General features: G+C 47.2%; 1 protein-coding gene across 4 annotated transcripts in view; it reads left to right on the forward strand.

Moving 5' to 3' along the window:
* The window catches only part of ATG4D (autophagy related 4D cysteine peptidase), a 28,186-nt gene that overhangs the window by 3,194 nt on the left and 4,229 nt on the right, over nt 1-20,763 (forward strand). For 2 of the 4 annotated variants that reach the window (XM_070938298.1, XM_070938300.1), the window contains exons 3-9: nt 10,223-10,306; nt 10,692-10,865; nt 11,287-11,620; nt 12,717-12,781; nt 12,911-13,059; nt 13,494-13,572; nt 16,677-16,753. In XM_070938298.1, the coding sequence (XP_070794399.1) occupies nt 10,223-10,306; nt 10,692-10,865; nt 11,287-11,620; nt 12,717-12,781; nt 12,911-13,059; nt 13,494-13,572; nt 16,677-16,753 (962 nt within the window). Of the gene's footprint in view, nt 1-8,590; nt 8,960-10,222; nt 10,307-10,691; nt 10,866-11,286; nt 11,621-12,716; nt 12,782-12,910; nt 13,060-13,493; nt 13,573-16,676; nt 16,754-20,763 lie in introns of those variants that run through there. The other 2 variants (XM_070938299.1, XM_070938301.1) reach the window with 2 other exon arrangements.

The following is a 20,763-nucleotide window of genomic DNA, read 5'->3' on the forward strand; positions in this document are numbered from 1 at the left end:
TGGAGAGTCCAAGCGTGGGTTCATATCAGTCAGTTATGACGTCACTGAGTTGGAATTTCTTTGGCCATGCCTTCCTCCTCCTGGCCGAGCCTCAGTTTTCCCAACTCAGTCAGATGGGAAAGACTTGTTAGAGTTGTCTCTTAAATTTGAATTTAATTTTAAGTTGCTTTACTATTTAAATTGGCTATTTTCTTCAAATAATTGACTAAATACAAAAAACCCAAAAAAACGAGCCTCTTTAAATTCGGCTTGGGTGGCTGAGAGAAAGTGAGGTGTGAGTCAGCTGCTGAGCGCTTTTCAAAGCGGCAATAGATTGCTCCTGCGGTGGCCATTGCTCCGTGACCTAGGATCACAGTGAAAAGCTTGAAAAGGGCATTGTGAGCCTCAGGGAGGTCCAAGACTTCGGATTTCGTCGTGGATTGCTGCTGGAGAGCCGCGGATCGCAGGGGAGAGCGTGCTGACCGCGTGGCCGATAGTCGCCATTTTGTTGGTGGCCATTTTGTTTGGGCTGATAACGCAGCAGGCTATTGTTTTGGAGGCAGCTGGGTGTAATTTGGTGAAGATCTGCAATTTGGAAGCCGGACCTTCTTCTTATCACACAAGTAAACCGTGTTTTGGTTTAAATCAGCGTTTGTGGCCTTTGGAGTCAGTATAACAGGCCTTTTTGTCCCCTTAACTCTTGGGGTGCCCTCGTTATTGCTGCTGCTGCCTGTTTATTGCAAACAAACTGTGTTGCCGGTTTGGCAATTTTAAAAAGCCCTGAATTGCGCCGTGAATAATCTTTACCTTATTATCTTACTTGAATCTCTAAATTGAGTCCATTATGGCCAGGAACAGTGATTCTGAAGGGTCTTCTACACCTCAACCTCAGCCAGAAGGCTCTAACTCTAATAAGCCTAGATTGAGATCCAGTAAGCCTTCTGTTAGCACCCAAGCTAAACAGACTAAATCCTCTGTAGCTGCTGATAAGGATGCCCTGAGAAGACAAAAAGCCTTGGAAAAGCATTTTGCAAAACTCAACAACAGGCTGTAGCTCCCAAATCCCCTGTGGGTTCAGGGGATCAGGGTGGGGCTTCTCATGTTTTTCCCACTGTTGTACAGACTCAAGAAATACAAGAGGAGCAACCTAACTGGTCTCCCACTATTATTCAGGAACAACTTGGGTTTCAAGCAGTCCCCATTTATTTATTTATTTATTTATTTATTTATTTATTTATTTTTCAATTTATATACCACCCTTCTCCCTGAGGACTCAGGGCGGTGCACAGCCAGAATTAAAAACATGAAATACAAATATTAAAAACAATTAAAATTATATAAATTTGGCCCAAAATTTAAAAAACCACAAACCAATTAAACATTTAAAAATTTTAAAAAATTTCTTCCTAAGCCAGCCCGGCTTGCTGGAAAAAGTGGGTTTTAAGGGCACGGCGGAAGGCACTGAGGTCTTGGATTCTCCTTATCTCTGGGGGCAGCTGATTTCAGAGGGTAGGTGCCCCCACAGAGAAGGCTCTCCCCCTGGGGGTCACCAGCCTACATTGTTTGGCTGATGGCACCCTGAGGAGGCCCTCTCTGTGGGAGCGCACGGGTCGCTGGGAGGTCGTCGGTAGCAGCAGTCGGTCTCGAAGATAGCTAGGCCCTATGCCATGGAGCGCTTTAAAGGTGATAACCAACACCTTGAAGCGCACCCGGAAGACCACCGGGAGCCAGTGCAGCTCCCGCAGGAGCGGTGTTACATGGGAGCGCCATGCTGCTCCCATCACTACCCGCGCTGCTGCGTTCTGGACCAGCTGGAGCCTCCGGGTGCCCCTCAAGGGGAGCCCCATGTAGAGAGCATTGCAGTAGTCAAGGCGAGAGGTGACGAGGGCGTGAGTGACTGTGCACAGGGAATCCCGATCAAGAAAGGGCCGCAACTGGCGAATCAGGCGAACCTGACAAAAGGTCCCTCTGGTTACAGCCGTCAGATGTTCCTCCAAGGACAGCTGCATATCCAGGAGGACTTCCAGATTGCGAGCCCTTTCTGTGGGGGCCAAAGACTCGCCCCCAATAGTCAGTGATGGAGTCAACTGACTATATCGGGATGCCGGGAGCCACAGCCACTCAGTCTTGGAAGGGTTGAGCTTGAGCCTGTTCCTCCCCATCCAGATCCGCACAGCCTCCAGGCACTGAGACATCACTTCAAGGGCATCGTTGGGGTGGCCTGGGGTGGAGATGTACAGCTGGGTGTCATCAGCGTACTGATGGTATCTCACCCCGAAGCCACGGATGATCTCGCCCAGTGGCTTCACATAAATGTTGAACAGAAGGGGCGAGAGGACCGATCCCTGCGGCACTCCACAGACGAGAGACCTCGAGGTCGACCTCTGCCCCCCTGCCAACACAAACTGCGACCAGTCGGAGAGAAAGGAGGAGAACCACCGCAATACGGTGCCTCCCACCCCCAACTCTTCCAGCCGGTGCAGCATGATACCATGGTCGATGGTATCAAAAGCCGCTGAGAGGTCTAACAGGACCAGAACAGAGGAGCAACCCCTGTCCCGAGCCCTCCAGAGATCATCAACCAACGCGACCAATGCCGTTTCCGTGCTGTGCCAAGACCTGAAACCCGACTGGAACGGATCTAGATAAGATGTTTCCTCCAGGAATTGTGGAAACTGTCGCGCGACCACACTCTCAACAACCTTCGCCATGAAGCGAAGGTTGGAGACAGGACGATAGTTGGCCAATATTGCCGGATCCAGGGACGGCTTCTTAAGGAGAGGCCTCACCACCGCCTCTTTCAAGGCAGCGGGGAAGTAACCCTCACTCAACGAAGCGTTGATAACACCCTGGAGCCAGCCTCGTGTAACCTCCCGGGAAGCCAGTACCAACCAGGAGGGACACGGGTCCAATAAACATATGGCCGTACTAAGTCTCCCCAAAATCCTGTCCACATCATCGGGAGTCACAGCATCAAACTCCTCCCAGATAACATTCTCAAGACTATTCCTCGTCACCCTGCCCTGATCTACCCAGTCAGAGTCCAAATCCCCCCGGATCTGAGCGATTTTGTCATACAGGTATTGTCCGAAATCCTCCGCCCTGCCTTCCAGGTGATCCTCCCGCACTCCCGGATGGAGCAGGGAGCGGGTCACCCTAAACAGGGCGGCCGGACGATTCCCTGATGACGCAATAGAGGTGGAAAAGTAATTAAACTTTGCCGTCTTTATCGCCACTAGGTAGGTCTTAATATGCGACCTTACCAGTGTTCAATCAGATTCAGCGAGACTGGCCCTCCAACCGCTCTCCAGGCGTCTTTTCCGGCGCTTCATTTTCCTCAGCTCCTCAGTAAACCAAGGAGCTGCGCGGGATCGGCACCGGGTCAGAGGCCGCAAAGGCACGACTTGGTCCAAGGCCCCACCAGCCGCCCGATCCCAGGCGGCTACCAGGTCCTCAGCCGAGTCATGTGCTAGATCCTCAGGAAATGGCCCAAGCTCCATCTGGAACCTGTCAGGATCCATCAGGCGCCTGGGGCGGACCCATCTTATTGGCTCCGCCTCCCTGCGGCGGGGTGTAGCGGTTTGAAGGTCCAGGCGAAGGAGCGAGTGATCTGACCATGACAAGGGTTCCATGTCTATATCCCCTATAATAAGATCACTCAACCACTGGCCAGAGACAAAAATCAAGTCCAGAGTGTGTCCCCCCCTGTGGGTGGGGCCATGAACTAGTTGGGTCAGGTCCATGGCCGTCATGGAAGCCATGAACTCCCGAGCCGTCTCAGACATTTCACCGATGGACGGCAAGTTGAAATCACCCATGACCATAAGCCTGGGTGTATCAACTGCCACCATGGCTATCACATCGAGGAGCTCGGGCAGGGCTGTTGCCGCGCGGCAGGGAGCCAGGTACGCAAGCAACAAGCCCATCTGAACCCCATGACCCCATCTCACAAAGAGGGATTCACATCCGGCAATCTGTGGCACAGTGGTCTCCCTCGGACTAAGACCTTCGTTAATAATAACCGCCACCCCCCCCGCCCCTCCCCTGGGCCCTCGGCTGATGGAATGCTCTGAAGCCTGATGGGCACATCTCAACCAGAGGGACCCCTCCCTCCGGGCCCAACCAGGTCTCCGTAATACCCGCCAGGTCCGCTCCCCCCTCCTGTATAAGATCGTGAATGAGGGGGGCCTTATTTACCACGGACCTGGCATTGCACAGCATCAGCCGAAGGCCCAGGTCCTGAGTATCTGAGCCACCTAGTATCTGAGGGGAGCCTTGGAGACCGGGGCGCGCAATAGCTCTCAAACAGCGAGTGCGCAAACCCCGACACGTGATATGGTCTCCTGCTTCTGCCATATCTGCCCCTCCCATCCACCGTGCTGATGGTACACCCCTCATTGGTATAGCCCTCCATCCCCTCCCCAATCCCTCGTCCGTTTGAGGAAGGTTATGTCTTGCCCACTCTTCAGCCTCCTTCTGGGTCTTCTCAGGTGCCAGGCAGACAGGGCTCTGTGCCTTCGGCCACCTTTACACCCACAGCAGCAGGACTCCGCACACCGGAGCCAGTACAACAAAGTTTGTCCTCAGAATTACGTTTTGCCATTGTGCAAATCATTACCCAGGGTATTGATGAGGCACTAGCCCAGAGAGGTATTTTGGCTCCTTCCCATCCAGGGCCTTCCAGGGCAGACCCTGTGTCTCAGCCATATAGGCATAGGGATTGCAGGGAGGAATCCTATCATGACACTCAATCCCTTTGCAGTGAGGATTCGCTGGAAGGTGAGGAGGAATTAGGTGAATTTGAGATGTCAGGGGATGAGGACATTGCTCAGGATAAGCCAGTTTATTCTGGTTTATTCCGCCCTCATCTTTTCAGAACCTTATTACTTAAGGCTAAAATGACTGCTAATATGGGTCAGGTGGACAAATCTGCTTCAACTCCTAAAGATTCTCAGGATCTTTGTGCTAGCCTGTTTTCAGAACAGGTCACTACTCAGGAGGTTATTCCATCTTCTCCAAATTCCTACAGTGGATTCTCCCTTGACTAATTTGGCTTCTGCTTCTATTCTTCCCTCTGATAACGCAGAAGGGCTGAAGTCGGAGGATAGGAAGGCGGATTTGGCCACGCGTAAGATTCATCAGGCTGCTACTTGGGCGATTAGATCTGCTACAGTGGCTTCCTTTATGGCCAGAACTTCGCTCCTGTGGTTCAAGCAGCTTCAGGCCAGGGTTTCCCCAGAGGATTTCCGCCTCCAGCAAGATCTTAGTAAGCTGATTGCTGCAACAGAATACACAGCAGATGCTTCTATTACTGCTGCAAAATTTGCCTCTAGGGCTCTAGCTTCTAATGTGGCATCTAGATGTTTGTTATGGCTGCGCCAATGGCAGGCAGATGCCAGGTTTAAAGGGTGTCTGGCGGCTGCACCTTTTAAGGGACAACAGCTGTTTGGAGATGTATTAGATCCCATCCTGGTGGAAGGGAAAGACGAGAAAGGTGCTACCCCAGCTGAATAGGAGATATGATAGGAGACCAACTCCTTATTACTGTAGGCAGCCCTTTCGGAATATGGAGGCGGGATTCCCCGCCTCCCAGTCTCAGACCTTATTTCCATGGAGGAGATAGATCTCAGGACAGGTCAGGATTCCGAGACAGATCTCAACAACCACAGTCCATACGCCCCTACAGGGGTTCTGGGGGATGTCCCTACCGCCGTTCCAAGTGACTCTTGGACCCACATCCCTATTGGCGGCAGGTTAAAGATGTTTGCCGACCAGTGGAGGGATTCCACCATGGACGTGTGGGCCTTACAAACTGTGACTCTCGGACTAACCTTAGAATTTTGTTCCAGACCCCCTCATTGTTTCATTCAGTGTCCAGTGCCCAGGGAGGCCACCAAGAGGGCCATGATGGAGACCGAAATTCAGCATTTGCTGGATATCTCAGCCATAGAACCGGTACTGATTGGTCAAAGGGGTTTGGGGTTTTACTCCATACTCTTTCTGGTACCCAAGAGTTTGGGGGGTCAAAGGGCAATTTTGAATCTGAAAGACCTCAATATTCATATAAGGTACAAGAGGTTCAAAATGCACTCACTGCATTCGATCCTGGGAGGCCTCAGACAAGGGGATTTTTAAACATCGATAGATCTCAAAGAGGCCTACCTCCATGTGCCCATAAGGATTTCCCACAGGAGGTTTCTCAGGTTTGCCTTTGCAGGCCGTCACTGGCAATACCGGGCCCTTGCCTTTGGCCTATCATCAGCTCCGCGCACCTTCACCAAATTACTAGACGTGGCGGCGCGTTTGCCGGCCCATCCTGTCTGCCTACAGTGCTACCTGGACGATGTGCTGATCCAATCATCGTCCCCCAATCAGGCAGAGCGGGACCTACATCTCACCAGACCCTGCAGGATCACGGCTTCTCAGTAAACTGGGAGAAAAGCCATCTGATTCCAGCTACCAGACTGATACATTTGGGGGCGGTAATAGACACCCAATTATCCCACGTGTTTCTGTCACAGGACCACAGGGACAGTATACAGCTGATAAGGCAGGTTCAGGCATCAGATTCAGTGTCCCTTCTTCTTCTTTCCCAACTGTTGGGGAAGATGATATCTTGCCTGGCCATAGTTCCCTGGGCTTGGTTGCACACCAGGGCCTTGCAGTGGTTCCTCCTCCCCAGTCAGAAGTCCGCGCGCAGCAACTCACTAGGCAGGAACAGGGTTCCTCCACAGGTGCTTCGCTCCTTGGATTGGTGGCTGTCGAAGGCTTTGGAGAAAGGATGTCTGTTTCGGGATCCTCCCAGACTGGTACTGACGTCGGACGCCAGCCTTTTCAGCTGGGGAGCACATCTGGGGTCCTCTGTGACTCAAGGACGTTGATCTCAGGAGGATCTCCGCAACAATATCAACTGGCTGGAGCTGAGAGCAGCACACCTGGTGCTTCGTCAATTTCAAACCGAGTTGTCGAATCAACATGTTCTGCTGTTAACAGACAACGTCACAGCCAAAACGCATATCAACCGTCAGGGAGGCACTCATTCGAAAAAACACATGCTTGAAGTGAGGAAGCTGTGTCTCTGGGTGGAGAAGCATGTTCGGTCCTTGAAAGCAGAACACATCATCGGGACGTCCAACTCCACAACGGATTGGTTGAGCCAGACAACGATAGACCAGTCCAAATGGCGCCTTCACCCGGACTTGTTTCACCTCATCACAGTTCATTTCGGGGCCCCAATGCTGGACTTGTTTGCTACCCCACAGAATGTTCAACTACCTCGGTTTTTCACCAGATTTTGGACTCCAGCAGCCGAAGGGGTCAATGCCCTTCGCTGCCCATGGCCGACCGGGTTGCTGTATACATTTCCCCCGATTCCCCTACTCCAGAGAGTGATAGGGAAGATTCTGGAGGAGCAGGCGGAGATGTTACTAGTGGCGCCGTATTGGCCGACACGCCCATGGTTCGCAGACCTCATGCCACTGTCAACACAGTGACCCTGGATATTACCACCGCACCGGGTCTCCCTCAGTCAGGGCAGCCTTCAGCATCCAGATCCTCAATGGCTTAAGTTAGCTGCCTGGCGATTGAGCGGGAAGCTCTCCGGAAGGAGCACTATCCCTCTGAGGTAATTTCCACCATTCTTGCTTCTAGTCAACAGTTCGCATCTATCAAGCCACCTGGGCAGCATTTTGTAGATGGTGCGCTAGGAAGAACTTCGTACCGACAGCTGCGACGGTTCCATAGGTCCTCGCCTTTCTACAGCAAGGTCTAAAAAAGAAATTGTCCACTAATACGCTGTGTCGTCAGGTTGCAGCCTTGGCGACTGTTTTACCAGGTGAGGGGCCTATTCCACTTTTGCATCATCCTAAAGTCCACAGCTTTTTGAAAGGTGCTGCCGATTTATTGCCACCTGTTGTTCATCGCTACCCGACTTGGGACCTTTCACTCGTCTTGCAGGCGCTTACCTCACCTCCTTTTGAGCCTTTGCGGACTGCCACACTCAGGCTCTTCACATTTAATGTTGCATTCTTGGTGGCAATTACTTCTGCACGCAGAATTTCTGAACTGGCGGCGCTTTCGGTCCACCAGGATTTGTGCATTTTTCACCCGGACCGTGTCATTCTACACTTGGACCCTACATTTGTGCCAAAAGTAATTCCTGGTTCCACAGGGCTCAGGAACTTATTCTACCGGACTTTTGCCCTAATCCTAGGAATCAGACGGAGAAGCGCTGGCATATGCTGGATGTGCGCAGGGCTTTGCGGCGTTATGTCAAGCGGACGGCCCCCTTTTGACGGACGGAGGCCCTGTTCGTGTCATTTCAGCCCACGTCGATGGGGAAAAAGGTTTCACCATCTACCGTTGAACGTTGGCTCAAGGCATGCTTTGCCTTAGCGTATGAGCATCAAGCTTGTCCAGTGCCGCGTCATATCACGGTGCACTCTACTCGTAGTGCGGCCACCTCAGCTGCCTGGGCTACACAAGCATCCATTTTCGACATTTGCAGAGCCGTGACTTGGACTACTCCTTCACCGTTTGTGAGGCACTACAAACTGGACCAGTTCGCATCAGCAGAGGCGGTGTTTGGGAGGCGTGTCTTACAGAGAGTCCTGCCGGCCGAGGGGACCCTGGACCGATCTGCTTCCCACCCTACTTCAATTTAGCTTGGGTATATCCCACGCTTGTACTCTCCAAGCAGTGCACAGGAGATTGAACATTGGGCTTACTTTGAACGTTCCATCTATGTGCACTGTGGGAGAGTCCAAATCCCACCCTGGCTTGGGCTGGTCCAGGGTCCAGGAGTGGTCAGTTCTCACATCGGATGGTGTCTTCCCTGGTTCCGGTTTCATTGAAAAAACTCAGGCTCGGCCGGAAGGAGGAAGACATAGCCAAACAAATTCCAACTCAGTGACGTCATAACTGACTGATAATGAACCCATGCTTGGACTCTCCCGCAGTGCACATAGATGGAATGTTCAAGGTAAGCCCAACGTTCATTTACACTGTTAATTACCTTTGTCAGGGTTCCAAGTCACAGCCCATATGAAATCAAAGCTCCAAGGCAAGGTTCCTCAAAGTATAGATTTATTAGGCATGTCATATTGGCACAGCTGGTGAAAACCAGACTCTGAAATTCCCCAGGTTTTCCCCACCCAGTTCAAAATCCAAAGTTCTCCCCCTAACCAACACACACAACCATCACATGCCCCAATCAGGTCTCTCTCCCCATCCCGGATTACTCCCATCCACACTCCTCCAGGTGCTGGTGAGTGTATCCTTGGTTCCCACAAGAAAGAATGTTATTTTGGCTACATATTCCCCCAGCTATCTCTACTCCCCGCTCCCTTTCCCACAGCTCCATCCAGCCTTGCTGTGGCAACCCTGAAGATTCTCAAAGTTGGCTCCAGGGTTGATAACCTTCACTTTTCATAGCGTCCATATAGATATCATCAGTCACTGCATAGGTGTAAATGGTTGTGCATACAGGTAGTCTTTGGTTTACAACAGTTAATTTAGTGACCATTCATTATAGTGGCATTGAAAAAAGTGACTTGTGACTGTTTTTCACACTTACGATTGTTGCATGGTCTCGTAATCAAAATTCAGATGTTTGACAACCAACTCATATTTATGATGGTTGCAGTGTCCTGGGGTCATGTGATTACCTTTTGACAAGCAAAGTGAATAGAGAAGCCAGATTGATTTAACAACTGTGTTATTAACTTCACAACTACAGAGATTCACTTAACAATTGTGGTTAGGTCATAAAATGGGGCAAAATTCACTTAACAGATTCACTTAGCAACAGAAATTTTGGACTCAATTGTGGTCATAAATTGAGGACTACCTGTATTCTAAGGACAAGAGCTGAGCTAGTTTTTTTATACATGTATGTGCATTTGATGGATTTAAGGTGTGTGTTGGTTAGACCTCCACCCTATCCACATTGCCAATAATTGGAATGTGTTTGGAGTATTCCTGCCCTAAGACTCTTGTTTCTTATTCCTTGGTTGCCTCAATGACAAAAGAAATTAACAGGGAAAAGGCTGTGTTCAGAGGATTGTCCTCTGCTGCTGTCATACACTTGTGCAAGTGAAGATTATTTATGTACTGTTGGAAAACTGGAAGCCAGGTAACACATTCCCTCAGTAATTTCTATAAGAAAAAAAGGGATTGCTCAATTGCTTTAAACTGACATATCACATGAACTGAGATTGAATTTTCTGTTTCTTTTTCTTCTCAGGTTGGAGTCTCAGAATCAAAACCAATTTCAGCAAGGTTTCCCCAGTCCATCTCTTTGGACGTGTCTATCACTTTGGAGAAGAGGGTGAGTAAGTTTGATGCAATAGGGCAGGGTCTTCTCATCACTTAGCTGAGTTCTATTTGAGTACCCCTTCTCTAAGAAACAAATCGCAAAATCTCAGCAACCTGGTGTACAGTTTATACATCCATGAATGTTGCTATGTTTTAGAAGATTGTTAGGATCGCACAAAAAAAGGACCTAGATTCATCAAGGTCTGTAAACTTTTTTATGCTAGCCCTTTATAACCTTACACTCCCTGTCTTGCCTTATACTGCGAAGGTATACGCTAAGATTTCCTGCAGCTTTAGTTTGTGTGAAAGTGTCTTCAGGCTTCTTTGAGGCCTGATAAAAAAATGGTGCCTCTGCCACAGAGGACCTCTATCTGATAGAATTTTGTTTTTCATTGAAGAGGATGTGGAGCGTTTCCAGAAAGACTTTGCCTCACGTATCTGGCTGACTTACCGTCGAGATTTTCAGCAACTCGAAGGCACTGCATGGACCACTGACTGTGGCTGGGGCTGTATGTTGCGCAGTGGGCAGATGCTGCTTGCGCAGGGTCTCCTTGTCCATTTTCTCAGCAAAGGTGAGTGGCAAGGCTATATGTGAGACATCTGAGAGGGACTTTATTCTTCATGCCTTTGTACTAAGACATACAGGCTAAGTATCTGAAATGTATAATGTTTACATTTTGTCCCATGGAGGATCTTAAAGAGTTATCTAATTCAGTAGTTTCTTTGGATTTGGCATCTTCCAGAGATCAGCAGAGAACATCTGCATAATAATAGAAAATGTGAGTAGCTCTTAATTTGTGATGCCAGATTCCTCCACCAACCAAAATGTGGGTCATACCTTCAGCAAGTATGGTATCCACATATATATATATAGTCTGTTACAGTTTGTTTGCTGTTGAGTGAATAAATGATACTTCAATTCTATGGGCATTGGGGAATTGGATGGCTTGCTATCCTTTCTTATTTTTCTTGATTTTTTGTTTCACTTTTCAGACTGGACCTGGTCAGATGTCCTTATCGCTACCAATTTGACAGATATGCAGCCCATGAAAGCTGCCTCTCTGCCCTGTCCCAGCATCTCTCATCTGCACCAAGCTTCATCCATTCCCACTAATAAGACCATAGGTCCCTGGGAATTGTGGGCTCATCGGCATACCTGTGGATCTGATGAACTGGAGAAGGAATGCTACCATCGTAAGATTATTTCATGGTTTGCAGATCAGCCACAAGCACCCTTTGGGATCCATCAACTAGTTGATCTTGGGCATAATTCAGGGAAGAAAGCTGGAGATTGGTATGGCCCTTCTGTTACTGCCCACATCCTCAGGTGAGTGATAATATGGTAATATGGTATCTGAAGGAATTTATATTACAGAGATGAGGAAGAGCAGGTTTGGAGATTATTAACATTCTCTCAGCGGGAGTCTTTATGGGTAGATATTCTGGTCTGTTTGTTGGTAGTTAAATTGAGAGGTTTATTGTGTACAGAGCACTTTGAATTTGACTATTTTGAAATGAAAATATCTGATGGAGTTCAAAATAATTCTAATTTGAAATAGCTGTTCTGCATCTGAAATAGGCTGTTTCAATTACTTTGGTAGTGTTTTGAGTATTCTCAAAGTGACTGAAATAATTTGTTTCAAATTTAAAAAGTGGGTGTTTCAAATGGTTAACATTGAAACATTTTGCATGCTCCTAATTATTTCAGTATTCTATTGGGTGTTCAGCTAGCTATGTGAGAGTCAGGTTCTCTGCCAAGAAATGCTCCATGTTCTTATTTTGGGAATTTTTTGATAGCACAACTAGGGATAATCAAACTCTGTTATCACAAGGTTACAGAATGGTTGACTAGAGCACTAAACTTTAAAACGCCTGCTTAGAGTGCAGGAGACTTGTCCAAATTTTACTGAAAATAGTAACAATAGAACTTTGCTTGGTTCTCTTGTTGATGAATTGCAATATTAATTATGAAAAAGAAGAGAAAGCCAATACATGGCAAAGTTCATATTTTTTTAGCATCTGAATTTTTCAGAAGCTGTCACCTTGCAAGCCAAATATATTCTTATTAGGAAAGGGGAACCTATGGCCTCCCAAATGCTGCTAAACTAGAATTCCTGGCATGCCATACCATTACCCATTTTGATTCAGTTTTCTGTGAGTTGTGGATCAGCAACATCAAGAGGATAAAAGATTCTACAATTTTATGTATTGGGGCAGCAATGGCATCTTGGAAGCTTTTCTGACTCCTACATAATTATTCTATCCCAAACTGAGCCCAATTTCCTTTTATTCCAGCAAGGATATCTCCCACTAATAAGTTTACTGTTTGTCTATTCTCCATCCTCCTTCCCATGACAATCATCTGAACTGTGAAAAATTGGCAGGATACTGTTCCACTGAAGTGTGCTATTTTGTTCCTGTAGGAAAGCAGTGGATTGCTCCATAGAAGCAGGCAACCTGGTAATATATGTTTCTCAGGATTGCACAGGTAAGGTTTGGAGAAGGGGGAATTGGGCAGATTTGTCCTAGGCTCAAGTCTCAGGACAGTCAAAGGGATTTAACTAGCTTTTTGTCCACATAATTTATGACTGAATTCCCTTCTCTCGTGTCCCCATAGTGTACAAAGGGGATGTGGCAAACCTAGCCAAGAAGAATAACAGCAGGACTCCATGGGATCCTGAGGCAGAATGGAAAGCAGTCATTATCCTGGTGCCCATGCGGCTAGGTGGAGAGACTTTTAATCCTGCCTATGTGGAGTGCATCAAGGTGACTTGAGAACAGGTGCAAATAGTGGGATACCGGGGTTCACATACAATCCATGTTTATGTCTTGTTCTTTTCCAACTGATTGCATGAAAAGGACATATTGATTGTGTCTCAAAGTTGCAATATTCTGTAAGAAGAATTGTACAATGTCTGTGTAGGAGATGGTTTCTAGAATCTCCTTGTACGTATTCCCATTTGTTTAACTAAGGCAAGAAAATTGCTCTTACAAAATCAGCAAATCAGGAATAACAGTAAACTGAATTATCAGCTTTTCCAACTCTTATCACTTACATTCTCTTTCCCTACATTTGTCCAATGTGGTTGAAAAGTGATAGTCTCTCCTAGTCATTGTAGATAAGTACTGGGGTTGAATATCACACTGGAAAAAAAAGAAAAATTTGGTGGAATTCCTGAATTCTGAACCTTATTCTGCAGGAGCTGTTGAAATTAGATTTCTGCATTGGAATTATTGGAGGAAAACCAAAACATTCATTGTACTTTGTCGGATATCAAGGTAATCAATTTCACTGTGAACCTCAGAAATCTCTAATCTATTTTTTCCTCCTAATAATAGGTTGATATAAGCCAAATCAGCTTTTCTAAATTCTACACTAAGCTATATAACCAGTTAATTTATTACCCAATACCAACAATGCATATGGTAAAGTAGCTCTTGTTTGAAGAATGGTCAATATAAAAAGAAATAAATAAGCAGGGATTTTTATTTTTTGGAGCTGCTTATTTTTAGAAAGGAAAGAACTATCTAGTTGGATCTGAATGGATTGTAGCTAAAAAGGCAGTAGTAGTTCTCTGTACTTGGAGAATATGCCTGCATATAGGCAACTCCTGTCATTTACCTAATAAAAAGTAGAATTATCTTTGGTAAATAGGAAAAAAGCTAATAGCCATTTGTAAATAATAATAATAATAATAATAATAATAATAATAATAATAATAATAATAATAATAATAATAATAATAATATATTATTATTATTATTATTATTATTATTATTTTATTTCTATACCGCCCTTCTCCCGAAGGACTCAGGGCGGTGTACAGCTAATTTAAAAACACAAGACACAACAATAATTAAAAATTAAAATAATTAAATAGATTTGGCCGATTTAAAACCCCAAAAATTAAAATACCCCAATTTAAAATTATTATATTGACAGCCCTGCCTGGCGGAACAACAGGGTCTTCAGTGCGCAGCACAACACCCGGAGGTCGGAGATCTTACATATTTCCGGGGGCAGTTCATTCCACAGGGTTGGGGCTCCCACAGAGAAGGCCCTCCCCCTGGGTGTCGCCAGCCGACATAACTTGGCTGATGGCACCCTGAGGAGACCCTCTCTGTGGGAACGGACTGGTCGGTGGGAGGCTATTGGTGGCAGAAGACGGTCTCGAAGGTACCCGGGTCCTGTGCCATGGAGCGCTTTAAAGGTGGTAACCAACACCTTGAATCGCACCCGGAAGACCACTGGGAGCCAGTGCAGCTCGCGCAGGAGGGGTGTCATGCGGGCACAACGAGGTGCGCCCATAACCACCCGCGCGGCGCCATTCTGGACCAGCTGGAGCCTCCGAGTGCTCTTCAAGGGGAGCCCCATGTAGAGAGCATTACAATAGTCCAGCCGGGAGGTGATAAGGGCATGAGTGACCATGCGCAAGGCGTCCCGGTCCAGAAAGGGCTGCAACTGGCGGATCAGGCGAACCTGATAAAAGGCCCTCCTGGCCACGGCCGTCATATGCTCTTCTAAAGACAGCCGTGCGTCCAGGAGGACACCCAGATTGCGAGCCCTATCTGTGGGGGGCAAAGATTCACCCCCAATAGTCAGCGATGGCATCTGCTGACTATATCGGGACGCCGGTAGCCACAGCCACTCGGTCTTGGAAGGGTTGAGTCTGAGCCTGTTCCTCCCCATCCAGACCCACACGGCCTCCAGGCAGCGAGACATCACATCAAGGGCATCGTTGGGGTGGTCTGGGGTGGAGATGTACAGCTGAGTATCATCAGCGTACAGGTGACACTTCACCCCAAAACCACGGATGATCTCACCCAGCGGCTTCACATAAATGTTGAACAGAAGAGGCGAGAGGACCGACCCTTGTGGCACTCTCCATGCGAGATGCCTCGAGGTCGACCTCTGACCCCCTGCCAACACGAACTGTGAGCGGCCGGAGAGGAAGGAAGAGAACCACCGCAAAACGGTGCCCCCTACTCCTAACCCCTTCAACCGCTGCAGCATGATACCATGGTCGATGGTATCAAAAGCCGCTGAGAGATCTAATAGGACTAGGACAGAGGAGCAACCCCTGTCCCGGGCCCTCCAGAGATCATCCATCAACGTGACCAATGCCGTTTCTGTGCTGTGCCCCTGCCTGAAGCCCGACTGGTACGGGTCCAGATAGATAGCTTCATCCAGGTGCCTGGGCAGTTGTCGTGCCACCACACTCTCAACAACCTTCGCCACAAAACGAAGGTTGGAGACCGGACGATAGTTAACTAATTCAGCCGGGTCCAGGGAAGGCTTCTTGAGGAGGGGCCTCACCACCGCCTCTTTCAAGGCGGCGGGAAAGGCACCCTCACTCAGAGAAGCAGTTATAATCCCCTGGAGCCAGTTTCGTGTAACTTCCCGGGAGGCCAGTACCAACCAGGAGGGACACGGGTCCAATAAACATGTGGCGGCACTAATCCTACCCTGTCCACATCCTCGGGAGCCACAGGATCAAACTCCTCCCAGATAATATTCTCAAGACCTACCCTTGTCTCCTCCCCCGGACTCACCCAGTCGGAGTCCAAGCCTTCCCGAATCCGAGCGACTTTATCGTGCAGGAATTGCACAAAATCCTCAGCTCGACCCTGCAAGGGATCCTCCCGCACTCCCCCCCGAAGAAGGGAATGGGTCACCCTAAACAGGGCGGCTGGGCGGTTCTCTGCAGATGCGATAAGAGCGGAAAAATGGTTAGATTTTGCCGCTTTTATCGCCACTAGGTAGGTCTTGATATAAGACCTCACCTGTGTCCGGTCGGAATCAGAATGACTAGTCCTCCAAATGCTCTCTAGGTGTCTTTTCCGACGCTTCATCTCTCTCAGCTCCTCAGAGAACCAAGGAGCCAATTGAGATCGGCATCGGGTCAGAGGCCGCAAAGGCACGACACGATCCAAAGCTCCGGCGGCCGCACTCTCCCAGGCAGCCACCAGCTCTTCAGTCGAGTCGTGTGTCAGAGTCTCAGGAAACGGCCCAAGCTCCGTCAGGAACCTTTCTGGATCCATCAGGCGCCTGGGACGGAACCATTTAGTCGGTTCCGTCTCCCTGCGGCAGGGGGAAGCGGTAGGAAAGTCCAAGTGAAGGAGCGAATGATCTGTCCATGACAAGGGTTTAATGTCTAAGTCCTCTCTACCAAGACCATTCAACCACTGACCAGTAAAACTGCTACCAGTTAAGCAGCAGACTAATTCAGAGAGGAGGCATGTGAACCAATTGGTTGAAAAAGCAGCTACGGGCATGTTGGGTGGTCCATGTCTCTTCTGACAAGTGTAGTTTTTTTCAAGTAGAAGATAATCATGTTAAGATGCATTGCTTATTTCCACCTCCTACTTCCCTTGCTGCCTAGATGACTTCTTGTTATACTTGGATCCCCATTACTGCCAGCCTTTTGTGGATACCACTAAGGAGAACTTTCCTGTAGAGGTGAGCATTTATCAATATCTCTTTGATCTTAAGGAATCTAATAGTTGAGGAAATCGTGAAAGAAAACAATTAGAACTCCAGAAACAATCCAATATTAGGAAGAATACTCAGATTGAAGAAAGTATTTTCTTGTTGCTATAGCTAAATTATACATATTAGTACTGGAGGTAGGACCAAGCATAAGGAGAAGAGAAGTATATTTTACTATGGCCAGAAATCCTTATAATGTGGCACATTTGTAAGTCAGGCTTGGGGCTATCTTTAAAATTTACTTTCATGAATTTATATAGATTGAGAATTGAATGAGAGTTTCTGGATTCAATCAAAAATTGAAAGCAGAACAAGAACATCGTAAACAATAAGTAATAAATGAGCCCCCCCCCTTTTTTTAGAAGCAGAACATGCAGTGTAAATATTAAAGCAGACCTTAAACTTAAAGTGATGGTTATATTAATATTGGATCTTAAACTTAAGATCCAATATTAATATAATCATTAGTTTTTGACAGACTGTTCTCAACATCAGAGAAAAGCCAGACTGTAATGGGTCAAGATATCATGACATTATTTTGCATTAAAATGTAAACAACCTCCTAAATCTTGATACAGTTTTCTGAGGAAAAGTGTTATCAGCTCAGGTTATCTGGCAAGTTTTAAACTAAATCTGGGGTGGTGTGGGAGGGGAAGGGGAAGGGAAGCATTAGTATCCAGAACCACCCTAAAAATGTCCAGTATCCATAAAGAAAGGGATGCTCATGAATACATCAGAAGATGCAGAAGAGCTACATTCAAGGCCACAAATTATGGGGAGCATGGAGAGAAAATTAGAAGACTTAGTAAAGAGGGAATAAATATGGCTTATTGGTATTATTAACACCTGATGAGATGGAATTTAGGAATGGAATACAGTATTGAAAGGATTTAATTTGTTCAAAAAACCAGACCCCACAGAAACGAAAAGTAGCATATTACATACGAATAAGCACATTTTTATAGAGATTCATGTGTCAATTCAATAAGAACTCTGAGGCAGGCAATTTCCTCAAAGAACATTTTATTGGGACATATCAAATTGGCACGTTCCTGGTGAAAAACTGGCTCTACGTTCCCACTGGTTTTTCACACAATTAAAAGTAAAACTTTGTCATTTTCCCCCAGAGTCTCCAGTCACAAGGTCCAATCAGCATATAGTCCAGTTGCTAGGTGACCTCAGTCTCCACCTTTCGAACCCCTGCACCAACGTCCTCAATTCCCACGGGAAGGAATTTTATTTACGCTACAATACTCCAGCTATCTCTACACCCCCCTCCCTGGCTCTTTCACTCCAAACTGTGTCCGTCCTGAAGCAATGAGAAAAGAAACACCCTAGAGCTGTGATGGCGAACCTATGGCACGTGTACCACAGGTGGCATACGGAGCCATATCAGTGGGCATGCGAGCTCAGCTCCACCAGCTGATTTTCAGGTCTTCTGGGCCAACCGGAAGTTGGCAAACGGCCCATTTCTGGCCTCCGGGGGGGGGGACGTTTTCACCTTCCCCAGGCTCCTAGAAAGGCTCTGGAGCCTGGGAAGAGTGAAAAACGGGCCTTCTGGTCCCACTGGAACTTGGCAAATGAGCCATTTCCAGCCTCCGGAGGGCCTCCGGGGGGTGGGGAAGGCTATTTTCACCCTCCCCAGGCTCCAAGTAAGCCTCTGGAGCCTGGGAAAGGCAAAAAACAGAAATACCAGGGCTACCATGCCATCACGTGCCAAAAGCGGGGGGAGCCCAGGGGGGTCGTGTACGCATGCGCGGGGCGGATTGAATTATGGGTGTGGGCACGTGCGTGCATAAACCCCTCCGCGCTGCCCCTGCTTTTGGCACGCAACGGCAAAAAGGTTAGCCATCACTGCCCTAGAGAAACCTACAAAAAGGAAAATGGCCACAGTTCAGCCAACTTTAGGGTTGACAGGCTGCCCCCCTTCAATTGAAGAAAGTTTCCTGTAAGAAAGAACAAGATCACAGAGAAGTTAGTTCGGGAGGTCCCCTCCCCTCCCCCCAGGTAGTCCCTTTGGTGGTACTTGTCATGAAATTGCTTGAGCAATCTATCTATTTACCTTCCAACCTTTCACCCAGGAAGCTTCTGATAGGGGGTACCCCTTCCAATAGACTAAGTACTGTAATTGCTCCCTGTGCACTCTGGAATCTAAAACCCTTTTAGATTATAGAAAATCCCATAGTGTGTTTTCCCTTCAATCAAAAGTGGTTTCAGGACTGCCCAATCTAGTGGCCTGAGCTGTGAGCTTGTTACTGGCTTCAGCAAGCTACAGTGAAGTTTCCATTGTACTGTTACAGGGTTAATTATCTTTACTATGGGGAATGGTCCTACAAACTTCGAACCCAATTTCCTAGAGGCTAATTTTAATTTTAGATATTTTGTGGATAGGTATACTTGGTCTCCAACCGGAACTGCGGTTGGAGGGATCAGCGTTTGTCAGCTTGTCTTTTATAAGTTTTTGCCGCCTCCCTCAAAGCGTGCTTAGTGTTTTCCCACAATCCTTTCAGAGATTCCATTCATTTATTTAATGACATGGATGAAGGGTGTTCTCTTGGCAATTCAGGCATTGGGACGAATTCCATTCCAGTTGTGATTTGGAAAGGAGACAGCTGCTATGTGCCACCTCCACAAATGGCAGTATTTCTGTCCCATCCGATTGCTGGTAGTCTACATAGCACCTCAAATATTGTTCTATCATTGTTCCGCTTGTTCCGCTGCCCCATTCATACTCTGATGAAAAGCCGAGCTGAGCCCTTGCTATGACCCAATGGACTTTATAAATTCCCTCCAGAATTTTGTCGTGAATTGGACTCCCCTGTCTGATATGATTCTGCATGGCACCCCATGCAGCCTATAGATCTGTTTGATGAATAATCTAGCCAGCTTTTTTGCTGATGGAAGTCCTGGGCAAGCTATGAAATGGGCTTGCTTTGAGAACAGGTCCACCATGGTCCAACTGACCTTGTCCCGCCCCCCTCCGCCCGCTGTCAGGAAGTTCCACAATAAAATCCATGGCAATTTCCTCCCATGGTCGGGACAGGTCTGCCACTTGCTGGAGGAGACTTGGGGTCTTCCCTGGTCTTTTCTTCATTGTTGCACAAGTGGCACAGCTTTTCACATAGTCTTCAATGTCTTTCTTCATTCTTGGCCACCAAAACTGCCTCCTGGCGAGATGCAGCATCTTAAGTATCGAAAATGCCCAGCTGACTTGGCATCCCCTCCCCCCAGGTAGTCCCTTTGGCTTATGGGGGTACTTGTCATGAAATTGCTTGCCTTTACCTTCCAACTTCAGGGTTGACATCCTGATACTAAGGGTGAAAACCAGATTGAAAGCACCTGGGTGAATATTAATTGGAAAAGAAAGATACAGGCCACTCAACCAAGCAGAAGATCTAGATAGAATCTTATCAGATGACCACAGTATACAGGAAACATACCAGTGTGCTAATGGGAGATTTTTCAGTTGCTGAAAAATATGGGAGTCAAATTGAACACCCAGTGGGAGATCCAACTTATTCTTGACATTCCTTTCAGATAGTTTAATTGGCCAAAAGATGAACAAAGAAATTAGTAGATCAACTACACTGAATTCAATAATTACTAACAGGGAAGAAATGGTTGAGGAAGTGGAAGTTATTGGAACTGTAGGAGAAAGTGACCAGATGATCCTAGAATTTGCCATTATTGTAGGAAAATATATTTAATATTTTATAATATATGCATTTTTCACATATTAAAAATAAAATAGCAAAATATTTTATCTCTCAAACCAGAATTGTGAATCCCAGGACACTATCTGACCCTATAGTATTAATATTTCAAAGTATGAATACCATGTTTCCCTGAAAATAAGACCGGGTCTTATATTTATTTTTGCTCTAAAAGACCCATTACGGCTTATTTTTGGGGATGTCTTATTTTTTCCATGTACAGGAGGCAGCAAGTGCAGGGGCTGACGGGAGTGAGAGTGTTGCTAC

The sequence above is a fragment of the Pituophis catenifer genome, unplaced genomic scaffold (genome assembly GCF_029215685.1).
Source record: "Pituophis catenifer annectens isolate HBS135680 unplaced genomic scaffold, rPitCat1.0.hap2 SCAF_2, whole genome shotgun sequence".
Taxonomy (NCBI): domain Eukaryota; kingdom Metazoa; phylum Chordata; class Lepidosauria; order Squamata; family Colubridae; genus Pituophis; species Pituophis catenifer.